At 36.0% G+C, this 19554-nt stretch overlaps 2 protein-coding genes across 3 annotated transcripts; one reads left to right on the top strand and one right to left on the bottom strand.

Annotated features, from left to right (window-relative positions):
• LOC109834929 (GTP-binding protein TypA/BipA homolog) lies at positions 1713–10903 on the top strand. Its single transcript, XM_020402943.1, has 14 exons — positions 1713–1908; positions 2595–2704; positions 4197–4400; positions 4992–5168; positions 5292–5444; positions 5922–6011; positions 6518–6652; positions 7141–7257; positions 7493–7644; positions 7722–7806; positions 8041–8132; positions 8857–9022; positions 9143–9338; positions 10250–10903. The coding sequence occupies exons 1-14, from the start codon at positions 1713–1715 to the stop codon at positions 10381–10383; spliced, it is 2007 nt and encodes a 668-aa protein (XP_020258532.1). The 3' UTR covers positions 10384–10903.
• Positions 12006–16496, bottom strand: LOC109832202. 2 transcript variants are annotated; one of them, XM_020399636.1, is made up of 3 exons: positions 16179–16496; positions 12630–12873; positions 12006–12051 (listed from the first exon to the last, which is right to left on the bottom strand). In XM_020399636.1, the coding sequence occupies exons 1-2, from the start codon at positions 16456–16458 to the stop codon at positions 12665–12667; spliced, it is 489 nt and encodes a 162-aa protein (XP_020255225.1). In that variant the 5' UTR covers positions 16459–16496; the 3' UTR covers positions 12006–12051; positions 12630–12664. The 2 variants fall into 2 exon arrangements, with proteins under 2 accessions (XP_020255225.1, XP_020255224.1); XM_020399635.1 differs by lacking the exon at positions 12006–12051 and having other exon boundaries at positions 12405–12873.

Here is a 19554-nt window from a genome sequence, read left to right on the forward strand (position 1 = left end):
TCAAATTTCATGATGATGCTTTTAGAAACAGATACATATCATAAAAGAGTGTTTGAAAACTCTCTAAAATTGGACCAAGTTTGGACCTGATCTAGTTAGAGAAATTTTTTAAATTGGCTAAAACTGGGTCATTCTTGACCTGGTCTATTTTAACTCATATTTTGGAGTTTAAACTGGTTGAATTGTGGATGGGGTAAGCTGATCCACAACTAAATGTGTTCTATTTAGAACCAATTTTAGGTCCATATTGGCCCATTTTCAATGGATTGCCAAACACACAAGATTCTTATTAATTCATGACAAAAAAATGGGGGATATAAACGATTTACTTTTGAGAATGAAAACAAAAGAGGGCAATGATAAGATGTTGAATGAAATTCAAATTACTAGCATATCCCCCCCCCCCCCCCCCCCCTCACCACCCAAAAAAACCACCTTCTTGAATTTAAGGCCTAAATCGCCCTTAAATGATTATTGTTTCCTAAAAAAAAATACTTATACACATTACGTTTCAAAATGGCAGCAAAAAAATAAAAGATAGAAATGCTCTTCTTCCTAAATAATCCTATGGGTAAAAATCTCCAAACTTTGCTATTACCCCCAAGTTTCCTCAAAAATAACCCCATCCCTACCCCCCCCCCCCCCCAAAAAAAAAAAAAAGAAAAAAAAAGGATCTTCAAGGCGAAACTTACGCCTCATTTGGTACATGTAAATGGAGTCAAGTGAGAATGGAATAAGGTAGGAACGGGATGGAATTAATGTGGGAATGGAATGCTCATTCTTATTCTCATGTTTGTGTGCGATTAGATAGTTAGGTGGGAATATATTTAAGAATGGTGTATCCAGAATTTATTTTTTATTTTCATTCTCATATAAATGAGAATATCAATTCCTTGATAACTCATTGGGAATAGCAATTAACACATTAATTGAGAATTGATGAGAAGTGAGAATGACATTTCTAGCATCCAAAAATATATCATGCTTGATAAGCATAAATGAGAAGTTAGAATTGCATTCAATTCCCACTCATTCCCACATGCCAAAACGAGACGTTAAAGCTTTATGCCTCTCATCCTTGAACCTGGCCCATGTGGATGAGTGAGAGTGAGCTAATGTTGAGTTTAACAAGCTGCAACAGGTGGTCCAAAAATCGATTTAAGAGTGGAGAGATTGAAAACAGAAGATGAAGAAGACGGGGAATGATATTTAATAAAGAAAAATAGATTGGGAAAATTTTGATTAATATAAAACCGAGGGTAGTTGGCAATTAAATTAGTCACATGAAACAACACATGAGAATATTTTCATGATAGGTTGACAGGAGATAGCAAACTGCATTTTTTTAATACAACTGATTATATCTTTTTGCATTGGTTTGAAATATATAAATGATTTTTTTTAGAAAAGATAGGATATTTTAGTGCAATTTAACCTATATTTAAAAGCCAAGAAATAAACTGCGGATAAGAAAATGAAAAAAAATTGTTTTTATTTCCATGGGGCCAGTTAAGGAGCACGTCAGTCTTAGTGGGCTCAAAGCCACAAAAAGCACGGGAACACCATAAGCCAAGCGATCATCAAGTCCCAATTGTGGGCGGAACAACCAAAACCCACATATAAACCCACGACATTTCCCCTCATCTCTTCAGGCTTTTGTCAGCCTCACTTACGAAATCCCTTCGCCCTCTTCTCTCCTCAATAGAAAAAATATGGCGATTAATTTCTCTACCTCCATCAGAGCTCACCATCCTTCACTCTCCACAAAACCTAACCCTAGAGATGAGACTCTTTTAGCTGTCACTGGGCATCGGAGGTGTAGCCTTCGCTTGAGTCGGCCATGGCGCCGAGGAGACGCAGCTGTCAGGTGTTCCGTGTCATCGACAAAGGAAGCTGAAGCCGCTTCAGGTAAAATTCATCACCTTTTTCATCATAAAGTTATGAACTTGAAAGGAACTGGAAATAACCCATATGTATTTAAAAATGAACAGATTTAAAATGACAAATCCATGTATCTGTTCATTCATTAAGTTTTGAATTCACATACAGAAGAAGTCCGATTGCGCACGCTTATGTTTTGCGATTGAAGAAGAAGGAAAATACCCTTTTGGAATGTTATGTTCGCCAAATTAAGTTTTTTTTATTATGATTGGTTAGCTAAAATGTTGTTAATGTATATGTGTAGGTAAGTTTCCCTAGTTAATTGTGTACCAATTAGGAAGGAACTATACCTGGTTGAGATGGATGGGTCGTGCAAACAAATGGCTGTTTTGGCTTAAGTTTATAAAAGTACACTACTTATATTTGTTATATTTATTCAACAACTTTCTAAATTGTTATGCAAGATAAGGATCTGCTTTGTGTGATTTTGATGTTTTCTTGTGTACGAGATGTCAGTAGTCCGTAGGGAGAAATGCTCTATGATTGCTTGAGTGATAAGAGTTTTATAGGGCTTAGTTAATGAAGTGCTTGGGAAAGAGGTTCCCACCATATTATCTTGAAATATGAGAAGAATAATTATTGTACACATGAGTAATTTACTTTCTTTTGCATAGTTTGAATAAGTACTAACAATTATGACTCGTATTAAACAGTAGAGAAAAAGAAGTTGGTGACAAGAAGAGATGTGAGGAATATAGCTATCGTTGCTCATGTCGATCATGGGAAGACAACTTTGGTGGACTCAATGCTTCGGCAAGCAAAGGTAGCTTGAAGCATATATTTTCCCAAGTAATTGAAATGCTTGTTGCAGTAGTACAGATGTTTAGATAGAGTTGCGTAAATGAAGATGCAAAATTACTCACTGTGACTCTTATTCTGTTAGGAGAATATGGTACAGAGGTTCTTGCTCTCATGCTGTTAACTTATGTCAAAAACGTGGGTCCCATCTATTACATCTAGCAATGCTGTGAAATTGAGTATCATTAATGTCTCAGGGACCCAAATAGGGGACCCAAGGCATGAGACAAGTGAGGTGTCACCATCCGGTTGCATGATGCGCTGTTTATGAACAATGTATTATGCAACCGGATGGTGACACCTCACCTGTCCCATGCCTTGGGTCCCCTATTTGGGTCCTTGTAGCAACACCCAATTGAGTATTCCTCGATATTGTCTTACATATCTGTCGATGACATGAAGGTTATGTTTAAGACAATGTTACATGTTGCCATAAAAAATATTAAAACCCCATTCTTCTAAATGCAGAATAAGTTACACTTCTTCTACTTATTTTGGACAAAGAGTTGATGATTGAGTATGCTCAGGAAATGTTAGCCGTTGGCTTGTTCTCAATAAATGTGATAGTAAACAAGCGCCTATACTAATCTACTAAAAACCAAGTGGGGGTATTTAATTGCGAAAAAATGTCCTTCATTCCCTCCTTTCATAGTTCTTTTTTGAGGGCAGATTTGTCAATTACAGTGGAAATGTCAAGGGCATATAAGTAATTTTACAGATGTCATTTCCGGGGGGAAAAACAAACCCTCTCTCTGTCTCCAACACATGTCTGCCTGCTCTTCTTTCGTTTTCCTTCTCACATTCTGCGTGTATTGATGTGTTTTTCACTTAAGCCCTTTAAGAATATTTATTTGCAATAAATTCCTCTCTCACACACTTTATCCTCTATATATTGTATAAAATTAACATTTTTCATATATGTCCTTTAACATTAAAATTGTCACACCTACAAAGTCATGAAATACAAGTATAATATTAAAATTTTAAAAGTATTAGAATAATTTCAAATGCATTCACTTAAAAATTATGAGAAATTATTGCTAATAATTGTTAACTAAAAGAATATTATTCTAATGTCTTTACAGAAAAGTTCCGTTCAAGAACATTAAACATGTTCTTAGTTATTTTTCAACAGTACAAATAATGAAAGTACATACATTGCCAACTTATGATACTTCAAACATACTAGAAATAAAAAATAGTTTATGTTTACCACAGAAATTAAGAAAATGAACATCGATTGAAAGATAACTTTTCAGTTTTCAGAAAGTAGCTTATGATTGTTTTCTGTTGTTTATATAAAAATTAGAAAAATTAGTTTTATTATCTTGCACGTGCATTTGCACATGCAAAGACTGCTAGTAGTTGTTTACTTGTTTATGTGGCAGACGACTATTGTCATATGGTCAGATACAAGGAAAAAAAAAAGTTGATTTCTGATATATCTACTTTTACAGGTCTTTCGTGATAATCAAGTTGTACAAGAGAGGATAATGGACTCAAATGATCTGGAGAGAGAAAGGGGAATAACGATACTTAGCAAAAACACATCAATTTCCTATAAGGGGACTAAAATCAACATCATTGATACACCAGGTCACTCTGACTTTGGTGGGGAGGTAGAGCGAGTCCTCAATATGGTTGAAGGAGTTCTTCTAGTGGTACTAAAAACTTTCATTACTGTCTTTGGTATCTATGGACAATAAATTACCCTGATAATTTTTTTATTGTTTATTCTACTGAGGTTGCATCGAGTTTCTGTTTCAGTTTCACTTGTGTTTTTTTTGTGATGTTATAACTTAAATCATTTAAGACTTAAACTTTACAGTAGATTTGTTTCCCCGTTTGCTTATAACAGAACAAACAGTAATATTCACTTGGAGAATCATCTATTACTTAACTGCCAACATCCCTGATTATATAGTGCCACAATGTTATTTAATTATGGGATATTCATTTTAATTTCAAACTGGTAGATGAATTGCAAGTTATTACTTATTTTCCTCTAACGTATATGAAGTACACTAATTGAGTGCTGAAAAAGCTTTTACTGATATGAAATTAGCTAGCAGCAGGGACTTTTTAATGTTCCATCATTACTGGGGCTTGACACATCAAAATGCTCTTTATTTGTAATGAAGAATGCTTATGATTGTCTTCCCCAATCTTACCTGCAGTTGTTTAGATAATTTCTTACCCATTAGGCCATTAGTGCTGTTTGTCGGTAATGTAACTGCTCTCTGTCTTTGTAGGTAGATTCTGTAGAGGGGCCAATGCCGCAGACAAGATTTGTTTTAAAGAAAGCACTAGAATTTGGACATGCTGTTGTGGTTGTTGTAAATAAAATTGACAGGCCATCAGCTCGCCCAGACTTTGTGATCAATTCCACATTTGAACTGTTTATCGAATTAAATGCAACAGATGAACAGGTAAATATTTTAAGATTAACCTATTCTCTCATCAACTCTTGTTTGTACTCTACGTGGAGTAGGAAAAAATTCATAAATTGTGTTTAGAGTCTATCCTTTTGCCTAAGTTCATGACTTGTGCAGTGCGATTTTCAAGCGATATATGCAAGTGGCATCAAAGGCAAGGCAGGGCTTTCACCAGATAATCTAGCAGATGATCTTGGGCCACTTTTTGAGGCAATTCTTCGATGCATTCCAGAGCCTAACATTGATAAAGATGGCGCACTACAGATGCTTGTTAGTATTTATCTGCACCATCTTTAATGCCATTAATTTTAAAGCTTGTGGTATTTATATTTACATCATAGAGTTCCTATATCCTTATATCGCTGGTTTTATTTTACATTTGCTTCATCTTGATGTCGCTCAGTGTACATTTTTTACAAGCCTCATGGTCATATCCTTTTCTGATGCTAAATCCAGTTATCATACTGGGATTAGAAGCTGTTTTGTTTCTTGTTGCTGGTTGGTTTTAGCTATTAGGTTAACCTTATGGAATTCTGCATCTTTGGCTGAAGTATTACCTTGAAGTTGAACAGTTACTTCTTTTAGCTTAAGTATTCTTGATTGGTGTATAACAGGGAATGGTCTTAATCCTTTTTCCAATCATTTCAATATAAAGTAGCAGTCCTGTTGTTGTAGACTACTGCTGTGCTATTTAATTCAGTTTTCCAATTTAAAATCACTTAATCATCACATGTTTATGAATTGTAGGTAACAAGCACCGAATATGACGAACATAAAGGAAGAATAGCTATCGGTCGTCTACATGCTGGGGCATTGGAAAGAGGAATGGAAGTCAAGGTAAATAAAACTTTACCTATTAATTTTTTTTGGGAATGCTTTAGTTATGCATATTAACATGGAAAACTCAATTATATCTTGCTTTCTCCTCTGATTCCTCCTCGTGAAAGACAATTTGGAGTTCCGAATTTTTTTAGAATATTTTTTTTTATGAAGCACCATAACCAGGATTCGAACCTGCGTCTTTTGATAATTCAGCCCATCCCTTACTGCTGCACCAGCCCTCACTGTGAATTCAAGCATCACTCAACTACATGTTCTTACTCACTTAAAATAAGTTAATCATTATTAAAATTGCTTGTTACTTTGTCTTAGTTTTTCCACACTAGCAAGAAACTGGTCTCAAGTGTTTGCATCATTGTTGCTTTGAGCGGAGACAGTAAAGCCTGTTCAAACTTAAAAAGTGACGTGCAGATTAACACTACTTCTTCAGTTGGATACATTTTATATGCATGTAGAAACAAATATATTTGGCTAATGATCTCTTAATAAATTTACTTTTGCAGGTTTGCACATCCGAGGAAATATGTAGGTTTGGCAAAGTTAGTGAGCTCTTTGTGTATGAAAACTTTTCCAGGGTTCCAACTGAGAGTGTCGAGGCTGGTGATATCTGTGCAGTCTGTGGTATCAGCGATATAATGGTGAGTATGACTAGATTATCTTTTATTTAGCGGACATAAAGAAGTGTGTTGTCCTCCAAATGGGAGACAGTATGTTTGGCAGGACAATTAGTCAAACTCGTGACACAAAGACACAACTATAAAATTGTTCAACATGGGCATAGGATATATATTCTCTCTCCCCACCCACCCCAACACACACAAAGACCTATACACGTGTTATTTTTATATGGAAAGACTCGAATTTAGTGAAAAGGACCTGCGAAACAATTAGAAACTCCAGCTTTTGTATACTTTTATGCTCTCAATTGTGAATTTGCAAGTGTCTGACATGGATGGCCATGATGGAAATGTCTATCGTGTCTAGTTGTGTTGAACATGCCGTTCTTCCTTTTTGACCTTTTTCTCAACAAACCTCAGAGTTCTCTTTAGTAAATTATGATTAATCACCTTATCTGGAATTTTTCATTCTATGGAAGAGTAAACTGTCACTTTTGATTGTTGTGCAGATTGGTGAGACAATAGCTGATAAAACTTCTGGGAAACCTTTACCTGCCATTAAAGTTGAAGAACCAACAGTGAAAATGTCATTCTCTATCAACACTTCACCTTTTGTTGGTCGTGAGGTATTCTTCTTCTATTGTAAACCTTTATACCAATTCAACAGATGTATAAACAGCTACAATCAGCACTCATTGATAGAAGAACATGAAGGAACTTATTCTCTATAATCGCTTCACCTTCTTTTTTTCTTAATTGAGAAGGAACTCTCATGGGTTTCTCTGGAGCAGAACTTCCTAATGTATCTACTCATTTAAACATGCTGCCTAAACTTCCTATCTTTTCCGTGTCATCTATTAGGGCAAATATGTGACCAGCAGAAACCTTCGAGATAGGCTATATCGTGAGATCGAGAGGAACTTAGCAATGAAAGTTGAAGATGGAGAAACAGCAGATACATTTATTGTTAGTGGCAGGGGCACATTGCATATCACCATCTTGATAGAAAACATGTAAGTTTGGGGCTTATGTGTTCAAGGAGTTATTGTTTGTGTACCTTTCTTGACATGTGATGCATCTACTTTTCTAGGCGAAGGGAAGGATATGAATTTATGGTAGGACCACCCAAGGTTATAAACAAAAAGGTTGACGAGAAGTTGCTGGAGCCTTTTGAGGTAATATATCATTTAAAAGTTTTGAGAAATCGGTGGGTAAAAAAAGAAAAGAATAACACTTTCCTTGATGGGAAATTCATACGAGAAAATATGAATAACGCTCTCCTTGATAGCAAATTCTCTTGTCATTCTTCTATATCTTTGCCCACATGTGCTTGAACGTTCTATATTACATTGTCTAGTTTAACATCTAATGAACTGGAAGGCCTCTTGTCTGATTTCGTTCTTTTGTAGACTGCTACAGTGGAGGTACCAGAAGAATATATGGGACCTGTGGTTGAACTTTTGGGGAAAAGGCGTGGGCTGATGGTTGATATGCAAGGAGGGTTGGTGCTCTGAACTTTTCATTTTATTCCTTTCTCACATCTATGTAATAACTTGTGTACTATGCTCTTGTTTATGATTCCTAGTTTTACTTGGTAAGCTAAAAACTACCCAGTCAAGCAGATCTGCCCAATTCTGAAAATAAGCAAATATGATCCCTTATTCTACCTGTACTTCTCCCACACGTCCTAAATTGAAGCATCTACTTTGCTCAACTTAATTCCATAATTCAATTATGCTTTTCATCATTCTTCACACCACTGTTCCGATTTCATTTTATACTCCAATAGTTTCATGATGACACAGCTCAGATAATGGTGGGGCCTCATTTGTATTTAGCTTTTAGCTCATCATCGTTTTCCACATAATTGCAATAAAATCAAGGTGCACATCACGGCTGAGTTTTGATGTTGTTTTTTGCATACTATATAATATNGTAGTTTATGGTTACGTGTTTGGTTATTAAACTTTCCGTATTCATTTTGGTGTTTAGTATATGTGAAGAACAAGCTTATAAGTTAAAGTCCAAATGCACGTTTATTTGTTTGATGTTTCCTATATATAATACGAATTATGCATATCCTTGTGTGTACGGAAAACCAAAATAGTACCCCTTTTTTTGCAAATTTGCCTCCTGATTATCATTATTTTGCTGTGAGGCTGGGTTATGCATTTTAGGTCCTTTGTCAAATGTACTATTTACAAAAGGCCTTTCTACTTATGTAGGACGGAGGGGACAACATTTATTAAATACAAGATCCCAACTCGTGGTCTTCTCGGATTAAGAAATGCAATCCTCACAGCTTCTCGAGGCACAGCAGTTCTCAACACTGTGTTTGATAGTTATGGACCATGGGCTGGAGACATAAACACAAGGGATCAGGGGTCTTTGGTAAGGCCTCTAAACTTAAGAGAACTTCATATCTTTCTATATCGGTTCTCTTCTCTAACGCCTGAAAAATGTGTTGTATTCTATTGAAAGTTCATTTGAGAAATGGAAATTAATGCACAGGTCGCTTTTGAAGAAGGAACTACCACTTCCTACGCTCTTTTTAGTGCCCAGGAAAGAGGTCAGATGTTTATCACTCCTGGCACAGAAGTGTATAAAGGACAAGTAGTAGGTATCCATCAGCGTCCTGGAGATCTATCACTTAATGTATGCAAGAAGAAGGCTGCGACAAATGTTAGGTCTAACAAGGAGCAGACAGGTAGGCGATCATACAGAATTTATAATCTTTAATGCAAGTGATATTATTTTACTGTGTGTGCATGAAAACGTTCACATTGTTGCGTAAAATGGCTTATTATTTTTTAGACGCAGGTAAGCTTAAAGGAATGTTTTTTGTTTCACGGGAGGAAATATCTGATGTAAAATATAACACTTGGAAACTTAATAAGCATAGGTGATTGTTTCTACTAATCAAAACAGCCATTGCATCATGCTTAGCAATGTTCTTTGTCAAACTAGAAGTTTGTACAGTGCTATTTGTATCACTGTCTTGATTTTTCCAAAATTTGAAATTTTCTGAAAAAACTTAAAGATACCACGTGCTTAAAAGCGATATTGGTTCCTTTATGCAGGGGCCTAGGTGATGACCATTTCACGATATATGGTCCTAGTCTTTTGCGATCATGACCGTAAACTTATCCTTTACCTGGAGCTAGTGTAAGCAAGCAGTGGAAAGCACAAGCGCGTGCAAAAATTGCATTGCTTCCAAAGGATTAACTGGGCACTATAAAAGAAGTGTTAATTGTGCAAGTTTTAAGTAATCTGACTTCTTGAAATTTGAAAAGAAAAAAAGAAATCAAATAAGAGTAATATAGGTTATTACAAGAAACAACTTTTATCTTAGCAAATAAGCCCTTTCAATTGTGTACACGAAAATAAACCAAATGGAGTGACACACCAACCCTATGCACATGTGTATGATGTAGATAAATTCAGAGCTGTGTGCATAGCTTCATATTTGTAACATAGTAATTTCTGCTTGGTACTTTCTAAAACATCAGAGAAGCACTTTCAATTATTATTTTACTTTTGTCATCTTATTCCCTTTTCTGTGGAGAAATCTAAGATGGAAATTATGCTTATGGTGATCAATTTCGTTCTTTGGTGCAGTGGTTCTTGATTCAGCATTAACATATAGTTTGGACGATTGTATAGAATACATCCAGGAAGATGAACTGGTTGAGGTGACTCCTTCAAGCATACGGATGTTGAAAAATCCAAAGATGGCCAAAAAGAAATATTAGTTTCAAGCTGGTGGAGTAAGCAACTGTATTGCATGAGCTCTTCAAATTATAGTTCTTCTGCATTGGTGTGTCTGTTGTGGATTGGATTGCATCCGCAAGTTAGTTCCAGTCAATGCACTGAAGAAGTAAAGCTTGAATATGATGCAAATCATTAGCCTCTACAGTTTATATTCATTCCTCTGAGAATATAAACTTAACTGCAGCGCAGAACTCATAACAGAGCTATACCGTACAAATGAAGGTGGTCCTTTTTATTTAAAATGTAAACAATTATTTTTGAAGGCACATTACTTTTGTGCTGGATAAATCTCTTCATGGAATATGTATTGAAATTTTTTGGCTTGTATGTTGAGCAAAATAAAGCTAATTATGTATACAAACACTGGCTAGGGGGTTTTCTTTTTCCCCACATCAGTTGACATTCACAGCTTGTTTCTGTAAAGCTGAAGATTTTAGGTGCAAGGACATTGCATATATCAATTGCATTCAGCATTAATCTATCATATGGCTTATCTGTGCAGGCGCGTTTAGGGTATCATTGTCTGAAGCTTGTTTTCGGATCTCGACGTCCATTACTGCTGAAGCATTATGTTGTTTTCTGGTACAAATATAGCTAAATGAGATTCTTTTATATATTTTCTGTTGTATTAGCATCAGTCTACTGTTGATCATCAATATGTCAGACTCATGTATGTTTACCTTTGGGGTATTTGTTTGCATGCAAGTGAAAGATGAAACTGACAAAGTGACTTTTTTTTAACATTTTACGTGTTTGTTTGCATACAAGTGGTTATGAAAGTGAAATGCAAAAAAATTGCCACACAGGATTTAATGCAAAATTTGACCTCCCCTAAAAAAATGGTGAAGTCACATGAAACTAGTGATGAAAATGGTAACAAATTTTAATTAAATAATTTTAACTATATTTACTAATTACTCTAATTTTGCCACATCATCTTCACATTGCACTTTCAACAATAAATTCGCTTTTCAAACAAATATTGTATTCACCTTGCATGCTCACGTAGATGTGAAATAAGTTATTTGCAGAAAAACAGTAACGTACATAGTTTCAATTCACTTTCTAACAGCCAAACATCCCATTAGTATATTTAGATCCTCGTACGTACCGTTTGATGCGTCTGATCAGCAATGACTGATCAAACAATAGTAATTCAGCCGTATATCATCGAATATATGTCTTGATTTCACGGTTACTCCAGTCCTGTTATTATCAAGCATTATCACTTTAATTTTGACGAGGATCCTCTTTTTCCTTCTTATAAATTTCTTGATAGCAAGTTCAAAGCCTGGAAATCTATGACTTGTTGCACAATGTTACTCTTAATACAACGCAATCTTCATAATTCCTATATGAAGCGATTCAAAATTAAATAAAATGAACCAGTTATTGATTTGGATTACCAATTGGGTGGTCTCACGCTAAAATTCTCATCTCACTGTAAAACGAAAACGAGGGAATAAAACAAACTGCAGCTTTTCTATCGAGGTTGGTCGACAGGTATGTATATGTAAATCATAAGAAATTTTGACACAAATGCATAGGATAACTGATTATATATGTGATCCAAATATTTTACAGTCCGTGTGGAATTTCATTTAAAAAAAAATCATACTCCAACACCCTCTAGCAGCATCAGATTCATCCTGTAACAAGGACATTAACCTTAGTAGTTTTCAGATGGATCAGAATGAAGGTAGCCACAACTAAAGCTCACAACTTAAAATTTTCCTCATTTAATAAGTCTGGTTCAACGCAGAGGAACTTCATTCGTAGATCTTTAGAATCTGGTGATGTAGTAAGCGAATTTTGGTATATTATCAAAGTAGCTTAGAAATGATATTTACAGGGAAGTACCAATTTGAACGGGCTAACGGCTCTATCGATCAGCAGTTTCAAAAGGGTTTTCGACTGTTTTTATAGTGAAACTCTCCTCAAAGTCGTTCTCATTATCATAGAGATAAATTTATGACAGTTGTTAACAGGCACATTGTTAAGATGTAGAACAACCCAAAAAACTCTTTAGTTACATCTTCAAACCATAATTTATTCGTAACAAGGTTCACTTCGTATATGAAATCATATGCCATCACTTTCGGCAAAAAAAAAAAAACTGCATTCTGAATGTACAGTTGAAACGTATTGAGCCATCAATATTAAATAATAATAATAATAATAATACGGCAGTTCTTGTGGAGAATTAGGATTGTAGACTACAAATTACCAGTCTCATAGAGCTGAGGCACATGCTTCTGGTCTTCAAGGCTCCTCTAGAGGCACTCTTTCGATTGGCGAAGATCGCTCGTTGCCATCAACTGACGGTTTGATGAAGAAATTAAAAATTATGTTGTTGAAGATAGTAATGATTAGGAGTGCAACAGCAGAATATGAAAGGTACGATCTTGACATCTCAGGCAATTCCTCGTCGCTCCTCATGCCAGTTATCGCATCTCTCTCAAGATCTAAATCTGCAGTTTCATTTGATCAGGATTATGTGCATCAGCAAGATGATGCATTGACATGTACAAAGCTCTGAATTTCTCACTTTTGATGCATTTTTATATTACATCTAGAACCTGAATGCGATCCATTGAACCGCGCAACATACATCTATACAGCAGAATGTTGAGTGATTATTGTTTATATATGTAGGGATTTTTAGATCTCGCAAAAACACCAAAAAAACCACCAAACACAGCAAATAAAACCAGACAAGAATTAACGTGGAAAACCCTCAACAGGAAAAAACCACGGGATCAAAATCAATCCACTATCACCTCCAAATTACAATCTTTTGCACGGACAAAGACTGCCAAACCCTCTTTCTCTCTATACTTCTTCTTCTTCTTCTTAGTTTTTCCTCTAACAATATAAGGACACATATAGTGAAACCAAAACCCTATCTCTAGCCTAACTTCCTAATTAGAATAATATTCAAACTCCTAATCATGATGAAACCCAAACTCCTAATCATGATAAATCTCTAACCCTATCTAATTCTCATGAAGTTCTACAAAAAATTAAAAAACATTATACTAACTTAGAGTTTGAGTTGATACCTAATATATCATCCCTCGACGAAAAATCTCCAAGTGTCTCAACGGCTTCAGAAAAACTCACTCTCTTCATCTTGTTCTTCACCTCTCCCTTGTGGACAAGAGTTTGAGAAGAGTAATCTACATTATTAACGGATCGTTCATCTAAATAGCAAATATGGTTGCTATTCCTCCTCCCTCGCAAAAACAAATCACCATCTCTATACATTTTACATCATTCTCCTTCACCCACATACTTGTACCCACGTGATGTCATCTCACCGAACGAAATTAAATTAGCACCACATGACGGCACATATCTCAAATGATGCAGAATTCCGACCTTTCCAGTGTGAAAAAGCTTGAGGCGAATACTTCCAACACCTTCAACCTTCATCTTCTCGTTGTTTCTAACAATCAAGTCGTCAAATTCTTCATCTGTCTTTAATGTGTTAAAATAATTTTTGTTGTTGCAAACGTGCATAGAGACTGCAGAATCTAACACCCAAGTATTACTCGCATCAGTACCTGTACTCTGCATCAATAAAACCACATCTTCATCACACACAACCACTGAGGAGTCCACCTTCTTCCCATTTTCTTAAAGCTTCATCTGTCTAATACTCTTCAAATCAACACACATCTGGGAACATCTGAACTGAATGTGACCATTCTCTCCGTAATAATAGCACTCCTTTTCGCTGTCGTCTCGGGTCCGAGATTTTGACCTTCCTCGATAACTACCACATCTCCCCGTACTCTTCCCTCGATTAGAACCTTCAAAAGCTAGTGCACTCTCACCACCATTAGATACGCTCTCCTTTCCCATCATTCTTTCATTCTCACGTAGGAGTACTGTCACATCGTCGAACTTCAAAGTCTGCTTTCTTGTAATTATCGTCTAAACTAACGGTTTGTACGACTTCGATAAGGAAGATAAGAGGAGTAGCGCCTGCTCATCTTCTTTAATCTCCTCATCAATATTCATAAGTTGGTAAACTAGCTGATTAAAGGCATTGATGTAATCTTGAATTGCCGTACCTTCTTCCATCTTCAACGAATAAAGCTCCATCCTTAAACACAATCGGTTGGTCATCGATTTCGACGCATAAATCCCCTCGAGCCTTTCCTACAGCCCTCTTGGTGTGGTCTCTTGTATAACATTGTACTTGATCTCGGAGGCAAGTGCCAAACGAATTGTGCTAACGTCCTCTTTTGCATAGAAATCCATTCAGCATCCTTCAACCCTTCAGGTTTCTTATCCTCTAAAGCTTGATCAACACCTTGCTGCATAAGAATATATTGAACCATGCACTGTCATACTGCAAAATTTATCTTGCTATTGAATAGCGGAATATCAAACTTCGGACCCGAAGAAGTCATCATCCTCTAACCGCAATCAAAATTCAAATCAGCCACTGTAGAGATTGAATTTGATAAAACCAACGTCAAAAACGAACTCAGCACGTCGAAAAACACTAGGAACAATTGATAGATCACCAAAATACGCCTCCAAGTCCTCGATCAAAAGACAAATCAACCTCAACCATCGGATCTGCGTGAACAATTCCTGCTACAGTATGTTTTCCCCTTGATGCCGATCACCCTGCTTTGACCGTTGACGCCTTCATGAATGCACACCGATCAAACCTCTACGAACCGTCGAACCCCACTCTGATACCACTTGTAGGAATTTTTAGATCTCGTAAAAACCTTAAAAAAACCACTAGACGCAGCAAATAAAATCATACAAGATTTAACGTGAAAAGCCCTCAACAGAGAAAAACCACGGGATTAAAATCAATCAACTATCACCTTCAAATTACAATCTTTTGCACGGACAAAGACTGCTAAACCCTCTCTCTCTTTCTCTCTACACTTCTTCTTCTTCTTAGTTTTTCCTCTAACAATAGAAGGATATATATAGGAAAACCAAAACCCTATCTCTAGCCCAACTTCCTAATTAGAATAAGATTCAAACTCCTAATCATGATGAAACCCAAACTCCTAATCATGATAGATCTCCAACCATATCTAATTCTCATAAAGTTCTACAAAAAATTAAAAAACACTATACTAACTTAGTGTTTGAGTTGATACCCAACAATATATTCATCTTATAATTAAACTTCTTAACTACCATCGGAATGTCCAACATGGCTTCTCTAATTTGAGAAAGCCACTTTGACTATTGGAACAACAACCTCAGCAGCTAAACATTGAGCATCAAAAAGTGATCACTAGCAAATATTTCTCTACTTTGTGCAATATACTTACCCTCAATTGATTTTTTTTTTTTTGCGTTCAGAATTCTTGCATAGAAAGACATGGTTAATTTATTTACTTTATTTATTGCAGCCTACCTCAGAACCTAATCACATGTCAATCATTTTATACAATTATCAATCTAATTTGAACTGCTTGAAGCGTGTTTTAAAGACCCAAGCGAAGAAAGATTATTTTGTATTAAATAAAAAATCCAAACATCAATTTTGGAAACCCTGCCAAATGCTCTACCAAGACAATTTTTTTTCAAGATATTCCATTTAACCTTGAGCACTTACTTTCCAATGCGTAACAATAAATTTTCACAAAGATTATCTGATTATGCGTAACAATAAATTTTCACAAAGATTATCTGATATATAAAAGCACCCATGTCAAAATTTTGAACACTTATTCTTCATTGTTAAGGGAAATAACACAAATGGGTCATGAATCCAAATAAATTCAAGTACCATCATAAGGGGAAGGGGGCCTCATTGATTTGGGTTCTTGGGTCTGTTCTCTCTCCACCATGGACTCCAGCTGCTGGTCCAGCTTCTTCAGGGCCTCGCGGGCCTTGGCCTTATCCGACTCCAGTTGCTGCTGCTGAGGTTCATCTCTGTCAGTGGCGCTTCGGGGAGGAGAAGGAAGAAGGCGGCGCCTGCCATTGATGCTGCTGATTCTTGGAAGTTGATTGGAGTTGAGGAGAAAGAGAGGAGAAGATGAGGGGAAGCGAGGAGAAATTACTTGCATTTTCGTTGTTGAGAAAATACCGCTGATGGTTTGTTTGCTTCCGATTCTGTGGTGGAAGAATCTTATAATAACCGCTTCGCTTTTCTGGGAGTTGGGCTGGATCTTGAAAGGTCCTGTCAAGCCCGTGGCCCGACTTGCTCTCTGACACACTTACGTGTTATATTTTTTGGGCTTATTTGCATATTAACACCCGAAAATTCATGCCCCCTTCCACTTTGATATCCTGAAGTATTACTTTTAGAATTTGTTACTCCAAATGTCAGGCCCTGGGCCCACGTGCCCGTTGGCGTATACAAGCCGTGAGACTCACCAAGAGCAAACTCGATCTTGGGTTAAACCCACTGTTAAAATGCTAACATTAGTTGTTCTTAGGCCTTGGACTTTTCTCAATTTAAACCAACCAGGTGATGTGGACTCTAGAGGTTGCTCCTACGGACTCTGGAGGTGGCTCTCATCGCATTCACGCGGTGTATCACTTAGCTCGTATAATACTTATCCCCACACTTTCGGTTGGCAACTGCTCTGATATCGATGTTGGCTAAAATTCACTGTCAAAATACTAACACTAGTTGTTCTTGGGCCTTGGGCTTCTCTATTTAAGTCACTAACATTTCTTCACACTAGTTCATGTGGGGCTAAAGTGGGGGTGTCACACCAAAGTTTTATCGAAATTTAACTCTGATATTCTCCGTCCCCAAGTTTAGTTTTCTGATTAAATTAGGGTTAATTGCGGATAAGACTCCCTACGCTAGCGTGCCTAGTTTCAAATAGAACCCATGTGGATCTATTGCTTAGAACAGACCTCCAATTGCTAATTTATTTTGACACTTAAAAGAGTGAATAAAAAGTTTAGCAGAGAGTCTACTCGTACATGGTCAAATCCCACAGGGTGTCTATCCGCACAGCGGGTCTCTTTGAAATCGGGCGACAAAAGTTTAGTAGAATTGTTTTTATTTGTTAATATTTTTAGTAAAAGCTTGCGGTTTTTTCTCCGATCAAATTGGCAATAAGTTCTTTCTTACAAATTGCAAGTCCATTTATTTTTTTCTAATTAAAAAAACATTTTTTTTGAAAAAAAATGAAAGTTTGTAGTACTTTGTAACAGTCAGGGGGGAACTTCGTAAAAAGGTTGGTGCGATTAACCTAAACAAAATATGTCGAGAGATCTCAAATATACATTTAGTAATTGAAACATAGTTGAGATTTTGATGTAAAATGCATTGAAACTTGGGGAGAGGCGAGCTGGAGGGGCTGGGGTACAAATTTTTTAAAAATTGGGAAGTGCGGCACATAGGTAAAAGTAAGAGGAGCTAGGTCACACTGATTTTTAAAATTTGGGGTTTGGAAGCAATTTTCCCTTAATGTTTTGTATAAACTAGTTCCGTTAAACTTTAAAAAGCGAAGACATCTTTGCATAATAACTAAAATTGATCTTTTTGTCTACCAAACTCCAATTCCTCGATATGAATCTACACAACAATTCTAATAAATGCCAAAGAGACGCCTTTCTCATCACCTTCCTCCACATAATTTGCTCAATTGAAAGTGACACAATTTAAAGGGACCAGCCCAATTCCTAACCTCCTCACTTGTTACAAGCAACTAGAGATAAACGTTACTTTAAACTACGCGCCAAAAGCTATGCCTTTGGAATCAACCAAAGAGATATAACCAAGAGAAAGTGATTTCTTTTTTTCCCAATTTTGGAAACAGATTTGTCTTAATACCCACATATAGTCCCATAAACGTCTTATACATTCAATTTTTTTTTAAATAAAAAGTATAGTTTCTACATCCTAGAATTCAAAGAAAAAAGTTTGAGTTATCTGCAAGTCATGAGAAAAAGCTTTTTTTTTAAAAAAATATTAATACTATCTTGCAAGTAAAGACGTAAGTTATTCGTTAGGAAATTATATTATTCATATAGTACATATGCTATAGAGGGGAAAAAAGAAAAAAAAAAGATGCGCGCTATGTAATATAAAGATGCATTTTAATGCGTCAAATAATTGAAACTTGTTAGCTAAAATTTTCTTTTGATCGAATGAAATACAATATAAAAAGCCATGGAATTTATATTGTTAATATCCGTGCTGAGTTATGAATTTATATCAGATTGACTTGTGCTTGTTTGTTTGCACGAAAGTAGCAAAGAAGTAACTAAAGTAGAGGAAGTTTCTCCTACTTCAAGCAAAAAATTATGTTTGTTTCCTCGGAAAGACTACTTCAGCTACTTCCATAAATACAGATGTGACGTCTAGATGGCACTCTTACTTCCTAGATTTTTTTTTCCGCCATTGAAAGCTCAAAAATAGAGAGGAAGTGGATAAAAAGTAAGTCCACATAAATTAGAGATTTACCAAGGGCGAATGATCTTAAATAATATATACAATTTCTATCCAAACAAACAAATAAATCAAAGAAGATGATGAAGTACTATTTCCGCTACTTCTAAAAATATATGAAACAAACAAAATAAGTACTACTTCCGCTACTTTCCACTTCATAATTGAGGAAGTTACATCTTTGATCCACTTCTTACTTCTAATAGTTACATCCATCCAAACGGACCCTTGTTTCACACCAAAAAAAGGGGGAGGGGGGGACTGTTAAAAGGAAAGTTGGAAATTGGGTATGGAAGTAATTTGGGTACTAAAACGAAAAAAATAAAATTTAAAAATCAGGATAGAAAGCTAATTTTCTAATAATCAAATCGAGTGGCGAGCCCTCCAATACTTCACCAAACTTTGCCAAACATAACAGATGGTGACGTTTTATCTCTTCGCCTTCACATATACAACAAATTAAGACTTAAAGAAATGCAAGAAGAAGGGAGAAGACGGAGAGAAGAGACCTGGTCATAAAGAGGCCAGCCCCTCTCGTTTCATAATTGCCCTCAGCTAATAATAAGAAAAAAAAAAAAAAAAAAAAAAATTTTCTAATAATCAAATCGAGTGGCGAGCCCTCCAATACTTCACCAAACTTTGCCAAACATAACAGATGGTGACGTTTTATCTCTTCGCCTTCACATATACAACAAATTAAGACTTAAAGAAATGCAAGAAGAAGGGAGAAGACGGAGAGAAGAGACCTGGT

Source organism: Asparagus officinalis, chromosome 3 (genome assembly GCF_001876935.1).
Source record: "Asparagus officinalis chromosome 3, Aspof.V1, whole genome shotgun sequence".
NCBI classification, from domain to species: Eukaryota; Viridiplantae; Streptophyta; class Magnoliopsida; order Asparagales; family Asparagaceae; genus Asparagus; species Asparagus officinalis.

Excerpts from the sequence above, each read along its gene's own strand:
- LOC109832202 (XM_020399636.1), bottom strand. The coding sequence starts at position 16,458 with ATGCAAGTAATTTCTCCTCGCTTCCCCTCATCTTCTCCTCTCTTTCTC. Across the intron at positions 12,874-16,178 it reads GCCCCCTTCCCCTTATGATG|ATTTAGATCTTGAGAGAGAT; the intron begins GTACTTGAATTT and ends ATGAAACTGCAG.
- LOC109834929 (XM_020402943.1), top strand. The coding sequence starts at position 1,713 with ATGGCGATTAATTTCTCTACCTCCATCAGAGCTCACCATCCTTCACTC. Across the intron at positions 4,401-4,991 it reads TTGAAGGAGTTCTTCTAGTG|GTAGATTCTGTAGAGGGGCC; the intron begins GTACTAAAAACT and ends CTGTCTTTGTAG. Across the intron at positions 7,258-7,492 it reads CACCTTTTGTTGGTCGTGAG|GGCAAATATGTGACCAGCAG; the intron begins GTATTCTTCTTC and ends GTCATCTATTAG.